The following is an 18344-nucleotide window of genomic DNA, read 5'->3' as shown; positions in this document are numbered from 1 at the left end:
ATCCATGGCGATCAAAAAAATCATCACCTTCCAAAATGTGAGGAATTCGGCATTAATAAAGGCATGCTACTCCCTGCTAGGCAATATACTGACCTAGCAGACGTGCCACACAATATCACTTGCAAACTAGCAGCAACACAGGGCAAACACATTAACTGAGGTACTGCTGTGCAAAGGAGAAGGGGCTACAAGTTTGGCTTTACTTTCTGGACCTCTCCAGCAACCAGCATCTTCTCCTTAAATAGTTGTCACGTATTGCACATAATTCTCTTTACTAGAAATACCTGGTAGGTCTTGTCATTTCTGTTCTTGCAAAGTGCTCTCCCCTTGTGCACTCTGCATTCTCACATCGCCGATTGTCATTCTCAGGCCACACAAGATACCCTCTTTAAGAGAACACAAACAGCAACGGAGCTAAAAAACGGAAGAGGTGGAAGTAAATCAGTGCAAAAAATAGAACAAGGATATACGCTGCACTGCAATCTTAGCCAACGGGCTCTAACAAGGAGTCCCCTTTGCTTCCATTTTCCCTGTGCTGCGGGCAGCCCGGTAAAGCAAACAGATCTCTACGAACAAAGCACCGCTGCTTCACAGGATGCCCCAGCCTTTCTGGAAAAAGTTGGTTAAGTCAATGAGTAAACAGTTTTGTTCAGATTGTAAAGAAAGTGACTTGGAGTACAGTGAAAGCTTCTTACCTTCTTTCTTTGCAATTGCAAAGCTCACGCGACAGGACGCTTATACTCTTGCTGTATGGTTTATATATTCCGTGTGTGCGGGAGTGAGTGCTCAGGGATTTGGGAAGCGGGGGGAGGAAGGGGGAAGAGTCCAAACAAAACATTTAAATGTAATTCCTTTGATGGTGCAGCTGTGAGAGGGCAACTATCTGAGACTATTTTGCTATGATATTTCAGGGGCTGCAGGGTTTTACTGTCCTTTAGTAAATATGCTTCAGAAGCAGCGTAGAAATCACGTTTCCACGGCCAGCCTCTCCCCAAGTCATCCCTCCTGTCTGCAGAGCGGACCTCTGTTCTTCGTTCATACACGACACCAACCGAGGCTTCATTTTCCCCCTTCCTTGTGACCCCATCTCTTTCCCACTTTTTCTCGCAGACTTTGCATACAGGAGGTATTTCCTAAGCAGCGCAGACAAAAAAGTAAGAATGAGCCCTATCTGCTTTGTGAGAAAACTGCACAACAGCCCCCAAAGGAGAAAGATGAGTCGGGGCGTTATGTCTGGGAACTGGGCAGTTGCTTCCTGGTTCATTCCCAATTCCTTTACGTGCTTGTACACTCCTTTACACGGTGCCTGACGGGTGCACCACTTAATGCGGGTCTCCACAGCGCCGAGAGCACAGAGCAGAGACGCCCCAGCTAAGGGTGATCCAGCAGCATCCGTTATTCTGGTAGTATACCCGGATAATGCAGCCGTGCTGCTTCAGATCCAAGCGGTCCGGTGCACGGTGCTACGCGGAACGACTCACCCAAGAGCGCAGATCACCGCTAGCTTCGACGTGCCTACACCACGCTTCTGCTCAGAGTCGGCATCTCCCTACCCGCCCTATCAAATAAGGTGGAAATACCTGCCCTGTCTGATAAGAACGATGGCAGTAAGTGACGTTACGGGGGATGTTTTCAGGACAAAACACACTGCAAGGCAGTTCTCTGTGCTTCGGCGTTCACTTCTGCGAACCCGCAACCCCCAGCTCACAAACCGTTCAACTCTTTCCCCCTAACGTTGGTTCAATCAGTAGCTAAGGTGACAAATGCCAAAGTGCCACAGCACCAGGCTGATGTCAGTGGACTGCAGTTTCTCAGATAAATGACAGCAGGCGAGGCAAGGGATCAGCTGCCTGCGGTGTTACACCGTTTTATTGCAATGGAAATGGGGGCAGGGGGAGGCAGGGGATGTTTTGCAGTTCTGTTTTCCGTTTTACCCTCCACATTCAATAACATACGTGAAGGTTTTCGAGCTGATGTGCACAAATCACTCTTCTAGAATAAATACAATAGTCGAGCCTTTCTTGGTAGGGCTAAACCGTTCAGAAACGTAGCAAAGAAATGGCGAGACCGCGCAGAAGTATCTCCTCAACTGCTAGCACCTCTAACAAGCGGTGGGGTGACGTGCCTGACGTGATTACAGAGTAAAATTTAAATGCCCTCCCTCCCCAACCGTTCATTCTCATCTTCATAGCCTAGCACCTGGCTCCCTGGCTGAGCTCCCCACTACCTCTGCAGACTCGATATTTGCATCGTTACTACCAGGTTTGCGCAAACAAGGAACTTCTGTCACACTCTGAACTGCATCTAACAGTACGGAGACAGGGGGAGGCGTGGGGAGGGCAAGTGTTACCTAGGAGCTTCAGGATTTTCTCCGATAGACTTGGTTCATTTTCTCTGAAGCTTCTGTGTTTTCTTTTTTCCCCTTTCGCCCCACTTCTCTCAATGGTCTGGTGCCCTCAGAGAGTCCAGGAGCAGACACCAGCTGGCCCTAGCAAAGGCCACATCCCCCACTGCCTGTGTTGTTCTCTCCAGCTCGGCTATATGGATCCCTTAATTGCATGCATGTCTTTCAGGCTATTCTCCATGCATGAGCTGTCAGCAAAACCTTGCTGGAAACACTGGAATTTCACATTTTTCATGGAGATTTTCCATATCAAATGGGCAGTTTTACATTTTCCATGAAATTCCTCATGACTACAAAAAAAATACAGCCACAGTGTTTGGAAGGACTTGCTCAGCTTGCCTTCGGGCACCATTTGAGTGTTAAATGCATGTGTGTGAATTTACTTAGCATATCATTTCAGGGATAGGATCGGAATATTTTTTTTGTTGCAGATGACAGCAGAGAAGCATGCATTCATCCATTCATTCATAAACTCAACTTGTGGCACTGCACACTGGGGAAGGGATCTTTCGCATCATTTTTAAAACAGAGAGAGTGCAAAGCCCTGTCAACTGACAATATCCATCCAAGCTGTCATTGCCAATCACTTGAATGGACTGCAGCAGAGAGTATTTTCCACAATGAGATACCAATGGGGGTGACCATTAGGTCAGGAATCTTATTTTCTCAGCTCACCAACCCCTGCAAATAAATTCTCACCAAAAGGAGAGAAAAGCCTCATTGATTTGACAAGCGATCAGACACTGCAGTTGTCATTTTCCCAGCAGTTGCTAGCATATTTTTTGCCTGGTGTGCGAGATATGAATTTCCCGACTTAACCTATCAAGCTCTTAAAGGGATCATCCCTTTTTCATCTGCATCCTTGTGAAAAGTAGAACTCATGGCACTAAGACTCTGAAAGCAAAATACTGTTCTCAGCTTTAATATATTATTTGATTTACAATGAAGTTCACACAGGGGGGCTACTTTGTTGTTAATAGTCGGACATACTTACACAACCCACGAGAACGTGTTTTTTCTCCATCAATACCCATTTTAATTTGTAAAACACATCTTTACAAAGTTTGTTTGTTTTTCTTTATGAATGCATCAAAACCAAATCAAGAGAGGCTATGAAAGCAAGAAAAACTGCATTATTTGATGAAAGAAGTCACATTTTCAGCTCTCTGTGTTCTTAGACACATACATTCAGTTCTCATAACTTTTTAAAATACTGCACTGATGTAAAAAAAAAAAAAAAAGTCTTTACGCTGAGTTCCAGCAAAGGGCCTAAATTCTACTCGTGGTTCTAGTGAAACAGATTGGTGCTGGAAGACAAAGTGTATCTTACTCCATGCTACCCAAATCCACTATCACCTCTAAGAATTGTAGCTTGAAAATTCACATTAGATTTGTTTGGGAGCTTTTGGAGGGAACATCTTAGCACCATCCAAAATTAATTTATTTAATGATATATAAACATTGACTTCACTGACGTTTTTACAGGAAGGATCTTCAGGAATATTTTCTGACCACAAAGATTGCCTGGTCCCCAACTGAAGAACAGTTAAAAGCCTGCAGGGATGCGAGTCCTTGGTTTAACTGCCTTCTCCACAGCAGGCATAGCAAGGATCTGAATCCAAGTTCCCTAGAGTGACATTTCACTTTTTCCATTAAAAATGAAAGTTTCGAATTCAGAAATTTTTCAGATCATGAGAAGCCTGTTCCTGCCACCTGCTTGAATCCAACTACTTCAATCAGCCCAGATTATGATTTGCAAAACCTGTAATTCCATCCAGCTATCCTTTATTTAGTTCCCAATAATAAAACTGCATTAGGTCTCGCTTAATCTATGGCATGATTATTATTCAGAGAAATAATGGTATCCACTAATACTGAAACCACTTACATCAACATTTCAGGAAATTTTTAAAATATTATATATATAAGGAATATTTTCATCCCAATAATTAATGTATCTGTATTTACTATTGGGAGGAGAAACTGACCAAGTCAGAATGCTTCTTTATACGTATTCTAAAGAATGGTCAGAATGCCATTAAAAATAGATTAAGAATCAGGTAAAGCCTCACTTCTGTGCTTTACACTTCATGCCATACTTGATCTAGCATAAAGATCATTCCTGCCAGTTTAGTTTGTCCAATAAGAATGAGGGGAAGGAGTTTTGTGGTCAAATGTCAGAAAAATTGTAATTTATTATTTTGGTAAATTGACAGTTTGCTAGACTTAGTATCAAATGCTTTTAAGCATCTTCAGACCACTCTTTGTTAGTCAGTGCTGTATATTTTCTTACTAGCCTTATCTTCAGAGTACATTGTTCCAGAAATTCTGGCAGCATATTGAGGGCATGAGTCTGCTTCCAGATAAGCCGGGATGGCTTAAAATTTCTTCTTTTTTCATTCCAGATAAGTGCTCAAGTGCAGGGGATCACTGGAATGTCATTTTATTCCTTATACATCTATTAATGCTAGCTTTGCCATGTCCTTGCATACAATGTTCAGCTACTCAGGCTATGAGCAGTCTCTAGATCGGACTGACTCTCTTTTGATTACTTTTTCTAGTGCTTTTTCCTCTGTGCACCATATGTGATAACCTTACCAACATACTCCTTTCAGTTGCTGCTAATTCCCTGCTTTAATTTCACATCCAACACTCCAACTACAATGTATAATTTTAATTCAGATGGCAAAGCTTTTAGAGCACTGACAATTTAGTGGGTATAAGAGACAAGCACATTCTAACAAATGTCAAAGAACATGGAGTCAATGTTCAGGAACAGTCTGAAAATAGTGGTGGATAAAATCCTGAAATTAATTTTCCCTGGGAAATCTCAAACCCTCGGGAAAAAAATTAGTTCTCTCTACTCTTTGCAAAAGTAAAAAAAAAAAGCATCTACATCGAGCAATTTAAATAAGCATTTTCAGATACATCCACTGTATAGCACTAAGGATTTTAAATGCAAGCAGGCTAGTACTATCTGTCAGGAGGACTTTTTCCCCCCCTGAAGTCCATTTTTTCTCTGTCTACTGGTAAGTTACTATTATCTTCCATTCCCTGTAATAATGGGCTTAAGATCAAGTGACACTGGAAATGGAAAGAACAGTGAAAGATGACAGACTTGAGGGGGTTTTATTGGAACTATGGGTTGCTCCTAAGGTCAGAATCAGTAAGTATAATTAGATTCCTGGCATTTACAACAAATGTAAAGCAACTCTGAGATCTCTTTTGTGTGCATGTAATTAAACATGCACTTTTACTGCCCTCTGCAGTATTGCAAAGTTACTTTGATTCTAGCACGTGAAAGCCGATTGAAAGAGCAGGCGCAATCTTCATCTCTATATTGCACTCATATTTCTGAAAACAAAGCATTTTTCAGAAGAAATGGAATAGCCCCTTTCTAAAGAAACACAAAAGGGAACGTTGTTTTTGCTAATAATTAGAGCATCCCAGTACCTCCCAGGAACTTTCTCAACAGAAACTTGAATAGATAGAAAACTCCCAGCATAGACAGCTGAACCCCAGTTTAACCCACAACGTAAGTTCCAACTTCCCACTTAAACCTAAGTTATTTCTCAAATGCATGAATCAGCACTTTTTGGATAAATTAATTTGCTCTTGTGCTTAAACACAATCCAAGATAGGTAAGTGGCAAGCTCAAAGAATGAATAGCATTGGTAATCCAAAAATACAGTGGGGGCCAGAAGTGACAGATGCTAGATCTTGATCCCTTGCATGTTTTGTATTTAGGTACTACCCAGATGCCACAAAACTAAATCCTACATGTATAGAATAAATTATCTCCTAACCAATTTAAGTATATACACTATATCCTAACTACACTGTTTTGTTTGAAAATAAAATGGATTTCTGACACTTCCCAAAGTCACTTTAATCTCTTAATTGTTTATATATTTTGCTAAAATTATCCCTATTTGGCAGGAAGCACTCAAAAAGTTATTCTTAAACTGTTAGCAATCAATCTTCTCACATTTTGAGAAATCATATAGAAGAAGAAAACACAGAACAGTAAGAACTTCCAGTAAGTTCAAAATTCTTTCAAAAGCACTCTTTTACCAGTTCTGTTTTGATAAATGCCTGATCCCCCAGCAGACTTCCACATAGATCCATGCTGACACATCCATGGTTGTTCTATATACACCTTGTCTCTACACCAGGGGTTTTGTCTGCATTAGCAACACGACAAAGCAGATAATCCTGAAAATAATTTTAGTAAATACACGCATGAACAAAATGTTGAATGGTATTTTTTACTTAAAAATGGATTCATGGAACAAAGATGGTTTTAGCTGGGCTTCTTTAAAGAGGCTGAAATAGTTGTACTGTCAAGTCTTTTTCAAAACACCTGTCCTGCCCCCTCTAATTTTTGAGCTAGTTTTCCAGGTATTTAACCAAAAAACCCATTACATACGTTCCTTTAAGCTTTATGTGACAACAGCTAAGTAATGAAGAAAAACACAATTATTGCCCAAGTGAAGGAAAACCTGGGACAGCTTCGCTCTTAAACGTTCTACTTGCCATGCTATCGGTACACGTATACCAACTACCCAGTGCAAACAGATGGAACTTTAAATTCGCCATAGGTAAGACCACTGTCAGTTAGCCAGGCATGGTACGAAGGATGCCGAAAGAGGACAAGACTCGGTGTGAAGGGAGTAAGAGAAACATAAAACAGAAGGCACAGATCTATAAAAAGCAGGGTTGACAGGTTCTGCTGCCTACGTAACAACCTGCTCATTTTTATTTTTAAAGGAATTTAACCTAATAAGTCTAGAGTTTGACAGTGGTACTTGCCAAGTCTCCATCTGAAGCAAACTCCACTGTATGCAGCTATGCACAATTGAACATATGGATGTTATTTTTCCATAAGATTAGTCTATTACCAGACATTAACCTAAATGGATGTTATCCCACATTTAACCACCAGAGGGCTTTATTCTAGTGCAAAATAGTTCTCCAATTCAGTGTTCAGTACCTTTGTAAAAACATCCAAAGTCAGACAGCATGAGCGCTCTCTTTAAATGCAATCCATAAAAACTAAGTTCTCCAAGTAGTTGAAGCAAAGGGAAATAATTTGTAGGATTAAAGACACTACTATGGATGCCCAGCTGCTTCAGGACAAATTCAAAAATCTGAGTGTTTCACAAACAGCTACTGAACACAGACCAACTATATGTCCAGGCTGAAATGTTTTACCAACATGTACCTAGCTCCTGAGTAAGCGTGCATGCTGAACGGCACCTAAGGTTTGCTTTTAACGAAGCCAGCAGAATTAAGTTATCTGTAAGCTAGCTGGAGCACGTTAGAGGAAAAGAAAACAAGGGATAAATTAGCCGAGAAAATGGAACAGTTAACATAGGACCTTACACTGTGAAGCAGAAGTGACACAGCATAGCTCTGAAAGGTGAAAAGATGGAACAGAGGTGGAACTGAGAGCAGCACAGTGAAAAGCAGCGCTCATTTCAGCAGGGCAGACAGCTGTGTATGCCAGCGCAATGCTCAGAGAGTGTTGCTCAGCGGGCAGGTTCCATGCAACACTGCAAGCAAGATGATCATACCCCAAGGCCTCTGCTGAAAATCTTGGCTGAGTAGTAGCAGGTTAGTTGGATTTGTCTCAAATTATAACTAAGTTTGTGGACTCACCACTGAGAAATTCCTCTGCAGACATTAAAAAGCATCTCCAGACATTTGCCAAAGAAGTATTTGTTGTACATTCCATTTTAACAGAAAAGTACTGGTCTCGGTTGTTTGCCTAGTATCTTTCTACACTGCATAGGTATTAGGGTTCTTCACAATGTTTTCCCCACATTCCCCCATACCTGAATCTTTTAGTCAGACTCCTGCATTTCCTCCTCTAAAACAGATTGCAAAGAACACACATCACAAAATCATAAGGACTGTCACAGAGAACTCAAATTACTCAAAAAGATCGGGGGTTTTTTTGTTTGTTTGTTTTAATACTATTTGTTCATGTATCATCTTCTTGCTAAGAACCATACTAACAGCCTCAGGTACCATACCTAGATGGTTGTGTCAACTAGTAACCTGCACTTCAAGGTTATGAAGACAGAATCAAGTTGACAAATATACTAGTTACCAGGTATGCAGTACGTAGTTTTCTACAGAAATCTTGCCTTACTCATTTCACACTGGGTAGAAACACATCATTTAACATTAATACTTTATTCTAGACTGATGTTCACCTGTATGAACTATTTGTAGCTTATTTGATACATGAATAGTTTTGTTCTTGGCTTCATGTTACTCATTACTAACCTTTAAAACATTCAGAAGTAACACACATTCTCAAAAAAACACTCTTATGAAAAATACCAGCAGTTACTAATGGTCAAGTGGCACAGAGACAGAACTGCATTAAGGTTTAAGTGGCTGACTCAAATTAGATGCATTAACCATTAAAAAAACCTAATAGTAAGTAGACGTGACTTGAAATAGTGTTCCCAAGTAGCTTCACATGCAATTGTCTGTCAGGCCTATCATCAAAGTTAAAAACTGAGACACTCAGAGCAGTTCCTGTGCTACCTGGGAAGTCTAGTTTAAACCCCTTTTAGCCATTATGTAGAAGCCTTAAGTAAAGGCATCAGATTATTCTAGGTAGACATGGAAGAATTTGGCTTGACCTTAAGACCACTTTTATTGAAGGGGATATCAGAAAGAAGTTCCAAAGCAAATTGCAGCTCAAGCTGTAATTAGGGATTACCCAACAAAAACACTTAAGAACAACCAGAGACAGAAAATGCCATGAGAAAAGCCATCTGGGGAGGGCAGAGACGGCTTACTCCATGTAGTAAGCAAAACAAACTATCATTTTGCTGCCTTTTCTGGAAAAAAAAACACACTAGGAAGGCTGTCTCCTTCACACCAGAACATAGCTCCAACTTTATACCAATGCCACAGCTTCCTCTTGGAAGTTTCCCCATCAGATCAAGCCACCAGATTTTAAGAGCACCTAACAAACTAGATAGGTGGTAATATTGCTTACAGCTAGGATACTCACTTGAGTTGAAAAGTTTAAGTGTCTCCATTGAGCCTGACAGTGTTGTACCACCAACACCCAGAAATTCCATTTTGGAGATAAAACCAGGTGAGGTGACTTTAACAAAAGGTCCTGTGTAGTAAACAGGAGTGAAGTGTCCGCCTAGCTCTTCTAGCAGTTTTTCTAGAGAACAGAACTTGGTAACCAGCTAACGGACACCTACTAAACTAACCTGCTTCTAAGAAGTCTGCAAAAGGTCAACAACAGGCTTACCCATTATAATTAAGTCTTAAATTCACTCCAGTGGCCTGCACACAAGTAAATAGTTTTTAAGGTCTCCCTCAAAGAAAGAGGATGGTGCTAACACACACATATCCTAGCCTAGTATCAGTATCAGATACATGGCTTCCAGTATTTTCCTGCATTTTCTTATCCGCGGAACATCACTAGTAGGAAATGAAATTAAGAGTCATAAATAAACACATTTCATTTATTTTCCAGCAACATCCCATACAAAAGCAATAGAAACATTAACTGCTTTCAGCAGAAAATCTGTACAGTGTTATCATTTACAACAGTTTTACATTTAAAATCAGCAAATTAAAAAGAATCAAGCACTTTCCCTAGACATTGTTTTCTGGAGTGTATTAACAAACAACTCATGACTATTTACAAATTTCAAATTCAGGCTACTGCTTTTTAAAGCATTATTGTCTAAGCTTTACCATATTGACCTCCAATTTCTTGTATTTAACTTCCAATTGTTTCTGAAACATTTTTGCAAATAAAGAATGGTTTTTTTAAAGGTAAGGCAGTTAATCTTACAGTAAATAACTGCAGTAGATGGGTTTACTAGTACTAATCAGCAGTACAGTTCAGCTACCACTTGTATTACTTCAAGTCAGATCTTCGTAGAAGAGCCAGATGGAAAAGCAAGGTAACACAGATGCTCAAAAATATGTCCCTATTTTGCTCTTGATCTGCAGGTGGACAACTGAAATTATGGACACAATGGGGGTGGGAATCAGTAAGATCTTGCTGAACTATTTATAATTACTTGAGGATAGCACTGCCTTTGGCTAGTTTTTCTATTGAAAGCCTGTACAAAAAAAATCTGATATACATAAATTAGAAGTTAAAAAGAAGTCACACAACTTAATGGTATTTTTACATAAGTTTGGTCCAGAGAATATGTAGACCAATCACAACTTAGAGAACAGTCTTGAACTTTGCTTAAGCTTTCTTACTATAAACAGTTTATGAATCAAGTTAACCTCTCAAATTTAAAAGAAACTTCCTCTAAAACAGTTTGCACAGACTATTTAACTGACAGTATCAAAATCTTTAAGTGGTTCCCTCAAACACACTTCCAAGTCAAATTCACCTTCTGCTTGATAGTCAACATGTCTAACTTTGGTGGGAGTGCCAGAGCAGGTATCCTGGAATACAAAGTCAGTTAATAATTAGCAGTTAAATACAGGTTTAGTTATGCAATAATTCATTTCACTTCTGTAATTCATTTAGACTACCCGCTAACAGAGACTTACAAGCACTTTAAAGGCCTTACAAAAACCCAGGGCTAGTCTTAAGATTAAAAAGATTTAAATGAAGGCTTCTGCCCCTTCAACCACATTCCAAGATTCCTTGCATTTTAAGGATCTATATCTGCATACATTAAAACATTATACACATTCAACATTCATCAGAGAAACAAATCCAGTAAGAAAAACATTACTAGATCTTTACTGAAGATTACTGCTCAGGTGTATTAAACGCTTTCTGGATACAAAAAGAGCCTACTTCAAAAAGTCTGAGTGTGCCAAAATTACATCCTATTTTAACATTAGATATTGCATCTAGAGTAGTATTTCCACTGTACATCACAGTTCACAACTGACATGCTTTGAACAGATAAATAACCTTTTGCAGGCTATGAAAAATGAGATGTGTCGTTTGAGATGGTCACTTAAGTTCTAACTCTCTAAACTCAGACTACAGACATCTACTGTCACAGTAGACTCCTTTGAAGCAGAACTTAATTGGCTATAGCTGGGAAAATTTAAAGATTGCTCAGCTTTATGAACAGTCCCTAAACACAGCAGATTATGGAACTTCTCATGTATTCAGGCTACTTTGGGTACGATTCTAAGTAATGGACCAATTATTAACAAATATTTATGACAGATATGCTTACATCATTATCCTGACAACTCGTTTGAGATTCAGTAGAATTGCTTCCAACAGATTCTGTCTCCATCTCACCAAGGTCAACAGGACTACTGTAAAATAATTTAAAAGAATACAACTTAAAACAAATTCAGTTTTTTAGTAGTAAGTTGCACTTTGTAGGTGCAGGTCTGAAAATGATGGCCAAACAAGAGCAAAAAGACCTACAGAGATCAATAGGGACAGTGGTGGCAAACTGCAGAGACCAACCAGAATACCAGGTCAACTCAATACAGCCAAAATGGCCAAGGACTAAATTAAAGTCTTGAGACTGAATACTGCAACTTGTCAAAGACAAATACTCAATACTCAAAAAATGCCTCAATACAAATAAAGACAAATGTTATGGAAGAGCAAGGAATTTTTTTTTTCTCCCAGACAAGGTTTTCATCGATTTCTTTTGCAACATAAGATTTAACATTCACTGTACACAGAACTAGACCCCAGCATCTGAAAATAGACTATTATTTCAACACCAACATACACAGTAGGCTTCAGGCTGAAATACCAACTCCTCTCACGTCAATTACAAGTAAAAGGAAGCTAAAAGTAAGCCTTTGCTTTTAGATCCCACTGCTCCATATGGGTTTTAAAGTCAGCATCACTGTTAGCGAAAAACCGTAGTTTATCACCACAAAACTGCTTCCTGAGGAATTAGTTACATCTGTGTCCTCTTCATTCTGTAGTCCCACAGTTTTGTTTTGGATGTTCCCTGATCAGCTTTATTGCTTTCTATAGAGGAAAATAACTAGTTGCATTATTCTCCATCTTCTAGAGCAGAATAGCACAGTAGCTTGGACTGTGAACACATGGACTGTGGCCATGCTTTTAATTCAATGGTACCCTGAGATGATGTTACAAGTACATCTTTCCTCCCCTCTGCTCAAGAAACAAGAATTCATACCAGTGTTCTTGAACTAGGAAGTGAGAAGGCTATGAGGCAGGTTCTCATACATTTTATTGGTCCAAGCTCAATATTCATGAGATCTGTCAATTAGTGAGACCTCTCTAGCACTGCTTCTACCACAGATTAATCTGCAGACTGCTCTGAAAGAATTAGCTTGCTTCAAGGGTGTGGTATTTTCTTTTATAGAGTACTGCAGAATGAGCTCTGATTTCACCCACTGACATGCATTAAAGAAGTGAGGAATATATATATATATGCCCTTGCAAGGACACTGGGTAAGTCTAGTCCCACCAACTAGGTCCAGAAAGCTACAAGATATTTTGACCACAAAGGAACTGAATAGCACTACATGTGGACAAGTAACTAATGAAAACATTCAGCAATCACTGACTTGTCTCAAAAAGGGCTATGCTGGTTGGGGGGGGGTGGGGTGGGTTTGTTTTGAACATGAGGTTTTATATATTCATTTCTATAAAGGTATCTTGAATACTGTATACATACATTTCTTGCAGATCACATCCTTCTTCAGTAGGTGGATCCCACGAATGCAATGCAACTTTCCATAGTTTAATTTGCTGGTCCCATGACCTACGGCTGTACTTCTTAAATTTATTTGGAGTTCTGGGATGAACTCCCGGTATACGATGGCATCTATTCAGATATTAGACATGAAAAATTCATTAGTGTTTTTCACACATACATAACATGTAGTTTTAAATGGTAAGACTGACTGCCTGCTACACAGACTCATTACAATGCAGCAAATTCTAAGTTACTATATTATTTATGAGAAAAGCCTACACGCAATTCCAGCACTCAAGTGAAAAGTTGTCAGCTCCTTATGAACTTCTAGTTTTTCTGTCTTTGAGTCAAATAAAAAATAAAAAAAGGATTAACAACCATAGGTCTAAAAACCTCATTCCAAACTTAAGAGCGACTGTAGTCCATTTTGTCTTTTAGTTTACTAATGAGAAAATGGACTGCAAAAAGCAGTTTCATTGCCCCTAGTTGACGAGCACAACCAAAAGAACTTTCACTTCCATTTCTGCAGCATGAGAAGGTTTGAAGGGATGTTCCTCATGTACCAACTAGTTAAAAAAAAAATTATCCATGTCTCATTTGATTGTGTGACTTACTGGTTAAAGGTGTCTTAGAAAGTTTAATTTCTAGATGCCTTCTATCTGAATGTGTCTCAGATACCAAGTTTAGTATGTTAATATGCTTATAAAGAACAGGTATGAGTTACAATTGAATATTTAGTTTTCCAGAAACCCAAGCAGCTTACCTAGGAACTTCTTTAATGTATCTATCGTACGCAATTGTGTTTTTTCCGTAGTTTATCTGTTTTTGTCTTCTCATCAAAACCACTTCATCTGTCTCAAGTTCTACTGTCACAGTGGACTCCTTTGAATCAGAACTAAAGAAAAAACATTGTAGATTTAGCACTACTAGAAAACAAGTGACACTCAAACAAATCCACGTGTAGATTATAAAGAAACATGTTAAAACTTTTCAAATGAATGCTTGGGATGTTACTGAACTATGATGTTGGAGCAGACTTAAGATGAACTATTTCAAACTCAGCATTTTAAGAAGCAACATGGTACATGTTAAAATTCAGACCTGTTGTCAGGATTTTCCTCAGCTAAGCTACAAATTCAACCTACCTTCCAGAGGAGGACTTCCTTTCTCTTGAAAATTCATTTATCAGGAGTTTTCTTCTGTATCTGTAAGAGTTCAAATCGATATTAAGAATATACATACACAAAAAGAACAGTAAGGGTGCACTGGCACAGCTCACAGTTGATTTTACTTCTCAGCTAAGCAGCAGTCCTGAAAAAGTCAACCCAGACACTGTAAATGCCTTTCCACTATGGAATGGATGTTTCAGTTTTCCCCTAAAAAAAAAAATTCTGAAGACTTTCTTTTCCTAAGTCTTTTCGCTAAATATCTTTTTATAGCAATGATATGCAAAAACAGTAATTTGAGTTACTTTGAATGTCCTTTCACTACAAGATTCAGGAAAGGTTTCTTCCAAAAGGGAGATATTTAGTGATAATGCTATGTCATTCCTGCAGGACTTAAGCCAAAACTGATCTAAAAGCAGCAGACAAGCTGCAAAGGTTGGTCTGATTTTACTACAATTGTGAAGTTAAAAATAGAAGTCAATACAGATTCTACAGGACAACTACCATTTCCCCTCCTTTCCCCACTTCATCTTAAACACCCACAGGTACCTTGCAATTTCTTTGTTAACACTGTTCCTCATTTCTTCTTCTTCTACTGCAGTTCCCCAATCTGAACACCGGGAAAGGGGTCCAGGGCCTTCTGGTGTTGTAAAACTAGAAAGAAAAAAAGAAACAAAGGAAAAAAGCCTCTACATTAAAATTTTATTTTATTGTATTTCCCACCCCTGGCATCTCCCCCATTCACAGCTTGCTAGCTATTTAGTATATTCATTTATAGTACTCACAATGGCTGTGAAAAATCTTGTATTGTTCTATTAAAATTTACATTGTAAAATTAAGAATCATTTGAGAGTTCCACCTTGAAGTTGTGTGGTTTGGGGTTTGTTTGTTTGTCCGCCCCCCCCCCCCTTAAAAAGTTTATGTAGATATCTACAGAAACATACCACTGTACACCCTCAATAATTTTAAGCTGGTGTCCTTCAGAAAATGGTATGTGAAATACCAACTTTACTCATTTACTCACTTATTTTCACTCCACTACATGAGTTAACAAATATTTATTCTTTCATGATCGCAGACTCATTAGCTATATAAAAAACAAAAGTTAGAACACAGAATTAAATCGTACAGCTAATTAATTAAAATTACACCATGGCACCAGGAGATTCTCCATGTGAAAATATACCTAGTAAAGAAGGCAAAGGCACAAGAAAAGCAGTCAATTTTTAGCTAGTAAACTGAGATTTGCTATGACTTTGCAAACTCGTATTTAACAACTTTATTGTAGCCCATTAGCATCACGAGCAGATTCAGACTGTTGCAGGGAAATAAGCTTATATCCCTTCCCAGCCAACAATAGTTGCCTATATTCAGATTATTAAACGTTTTCCAGTTTCTGTCCTCCTGATGACCAATTTTCCTGAAGTACAAACTCAAAACCGTGTCCTGCACACCAGAGCTTTTTGAGTAGATCTGGAAATGCTCTGGAGACTCACCAGGATTCTGTGCAAAGAAGTCCATTGAAGTCAGGGAATTAGATCCACCTGTGCTAAAACCAGGTCCAACTCCCTCCCTGCTCCCAGCTCAGAAATAGTCTTGCACTATTTTGAAGTTTTTGTTAAATTCAAACTGAAAGTTCTTTTTAGAGGAAAGCCAGTTACCAACTCAGAAAAATTAAAAATCCATAGCAAACAGTACAGGTCCCTCTGCAAATATCTGCTCAACCTCCAAGGATTTTTAGTATTTGCTTATATTAATTTCTAACTTTGCAGAAAATGCAGGCTACATTCAGTTAGTGTTCTCTCATGGTAGAGAACCGTGCAATCCCAGCACTACCCAGTTAGTCCCAACATCTGAGCTATTTCCTCATCAACACTGTGTCACACCTTTTTATAGGTGTTTGATTCTGTACCTGTGCTGTGTATACAGAGAATTAGGGAGAACACGGGAGGGTCTACAGCTTTTTCTCTTGATTAATTTGCTCTGATGCCAGACATACTGAGCTTAGTTCTCAAGACTTTCATCCCCACATGCCATCTCACACTTGGCAAGAAGCTCTGGTGCTGTGCTAGGACTGCAAATGGTGCTCAAACTCTGCCAGAAGGGCAGAAGAACAAGGCTATAACCACACCCCATACACTGCCTGCCCAGATCTGTTGTATGACCAAGCCTCCATCCCAATCCTCTTCCCGTTTTAAAATTTTATTTTGACAGTGTTGAATTGGCATAAACAAAATGTAGTTTTAGCCCAGGAAGAGAACAACTTCCATCAGAGCTGAATCAAAACTAATCCAGAAAGTATGCCTGTTCAATACTGGAAGACACACAAAAACATTGCTTATTTAGGTTGAAACTGATGAAGCAATCTGTAAAGTTTCATCCTTGTACTCCTATTCAAACACACTTCCTGAAATTAATTTCATTTACTTTGGATATCGTAATTTGAGCCATTGACCAATATCTTCCCCACTGATTATTAGCAAGGAAAAATAGGTAGTTACTGGGTATGACCCATCTCAGTCTAGATTAGGAATCTAGATTCAATCAACTGGGCTGCAGGCCACAATTCCCATCCACTGCTAAAAGGGACTAAAGGGTCTGTGGCATGAATAGCTCAGATGTAGACAGTGATATAAAATAAGATACTTTCACTAAACTGAAGTTTACCTGTGCTGTGAAATGGTAAGGAAGGCAGCAAGTAGCAGTATGAACAGAGCAAGTGACCTTAGAAGTAGACCCCACCACACATGTATTGACATACTTAGACACAACTTCTCAAGATGGTCTGTACTGCCTTCAGAAATATGAACACAGATGACTTCCAAGGCTTGAATTTTTCATTTGTCATCTCATTTAGTTTTACCACAGCAGTATGTACAACTTATATCCAGAAACAAACATAACTGGCTTGTACAGTTATTGCTTCACGATAAATGGGGGTAAGCAAGCATGAAATAGGACAGAAAATTATGAAGAATATAATTCAAGACATAAGAATGAAAAATATTTATTTGTAAGAAGTGACTCCAAGATAAGAATGCTGCACTAGATTCTCTTCCCTCCTTTAAGATCAGCTATTTATGGTGGACGAGTGATTTATAAATAGGCAGGGCTTGAAAAACTGAGTACAATACACAATTCAACAGCTCCTGATGAACAAAAGAGCAGAGGGATGTTTCTATTGCAAGCACTGCCTACCTCTCCAGCCTGTTGTCAGAAGGCCTGTACTTGTTCTCATCAAAAACGGATGAATCAGATTCACTCTGCTTTCTCCGCTTTCCATCTGCGCCACGTTTTCTTCCTTGGGACCAGCGAGGCAGAGGCTGTGGGCTGGAAGCAGACAAGCCAAGACAACGTGAGCACGCTAGGTGGGTTTATTTAATTAACCTCTCTGTAACATCATCGTATGCAGGCACAGTGGTGTATTTACTAGTTTTACTTCAACAAACCAAGCCTGGCGACACGAGGAGGTGTGGGCCTTCAGAGTCCCCTCACAGGGAGGCTCTCCCACGCAAGGACACTCCGCTACTAACGGCCCCGCAACCTGCCCCTCGCCGCCCGCCCTTGCAGACAATGGCGGGCACAGGGAACCCGGGCATTTACACCCCCCCTTCCCCTACCCCCGCGGGGGGAGCTTCAGCCCCGCTTCGCTTTAATTGCCGGGGGGGGTGGGGGAATCCGTACCTCAGCGAGGGGCCACCGGCTGCCCCGCCGGAGAACATGGCGGCCGCCCAACGGCCCCGCGGAGGGCGGGAAGGGCACGCGCAGGGGGCGCGCGGGCCCCGCCTGAGGGACGGGGAGAAGAAGGGGGGGGGTGGGAGGATGAGTACCGGTACCGGTACCCCTGGCTTCTACCTGCTCTTCGTGCCGCCGTGAGGGCTCCTCTGGCGGAAGGACATGGCGGAAGGTGTCCTCGGGAGGAGGGAGAGCCGGGCGGCGAGGGGAGCCGGAGCGGATTGCGAGGAGAGAGGCGAGAGAGTGAGCGGCCTTCCCGCTCAGCCCCTTCGCATCTCCCGCCGCCGCTGACTGACACCGCCCGCCCCGCCTCCGCGGAGGGAGCGCCTGCGCCGGCCCCTCCATAGGGACAGGTACGTGGGGGGGGGG

At 40.4% G+C, this 18344-nt stretch overlaps 1 protein-coding gene across 1 annotated transcript; it reads right to left on the bottom strand.

The window, feature by feature from the left end:
• Positions 1-10383: 10383 nt before the first annotated feature.
• On the bottom strand, positions 10384-18166 carry SLBP (stem-loop binding protein). The gene is made up of 9 exons (XM_010577450.1): positions 18096-18166; positions 17439-17570; positions 14790-14894; positions 14220-14279; positions 13838-13969; positions 13054-13203; positions 11614-11698; positions 10751-10858; positions 10384-10413 (listed from the first exon to the last, which is right to left on the bottom strand). The coding sequence occupies exons 1-9, from the start codon at positions 18137-18139 to the stop codon at positions 10384-10386; spliced, it is 846 nt and encodes a 281-aa protein (XP_010575752.1). The 5' UTR covers positions 18140-18166.
• Between the last annotated feature and the right edge of the window lie 178 nt (positions 18167-18344).

Source organism: Haliaeetus leucocephalus, unplaced genomic scaffold (assembly GCF_000737465.1).
Source record: "Haliaeetus leucocephalus isolate CR32 unplaced genomic scaffold, Haliaeetus_leucocephalus-4.0 Scaffold51, whole genome shotgun sequence".
In the NCBI taxonomy this organism is placed as follows: domain Eukaryota; kingdom Metazoa; phylum Chordata; class Aves; order Accipitriformes; family Accipitridae; genus Haliaeetus; species Haliaeetus leucocephalus.
This window is presented reverse-complemented; position numbering and strand designations above follow the sequence as displayed.

Coding starts and splice junctions, on each gene's coding strand:
- SLBP (XM_010577450.1), bottom strand. CDS start 18,139: ATGTCCTTCCGCCAGAGGAGCCCTCACGGCGGCACGAAGAGCAG. Junction 17,571..18,095: donor CACGGCGGCACGAAGAGCAG/GTAGAAGCCAGG, acceptor GTCTGCTTCCAG/CCCACAGCCTCTGCCTCGCT. Junction 13,204..13,837: donor TACATTAAAGAAGTTCCTAG/GTAAGCTGCTTG, acceptor ATATCTGAATAG/ATGCCATCGTATACCGGGAG.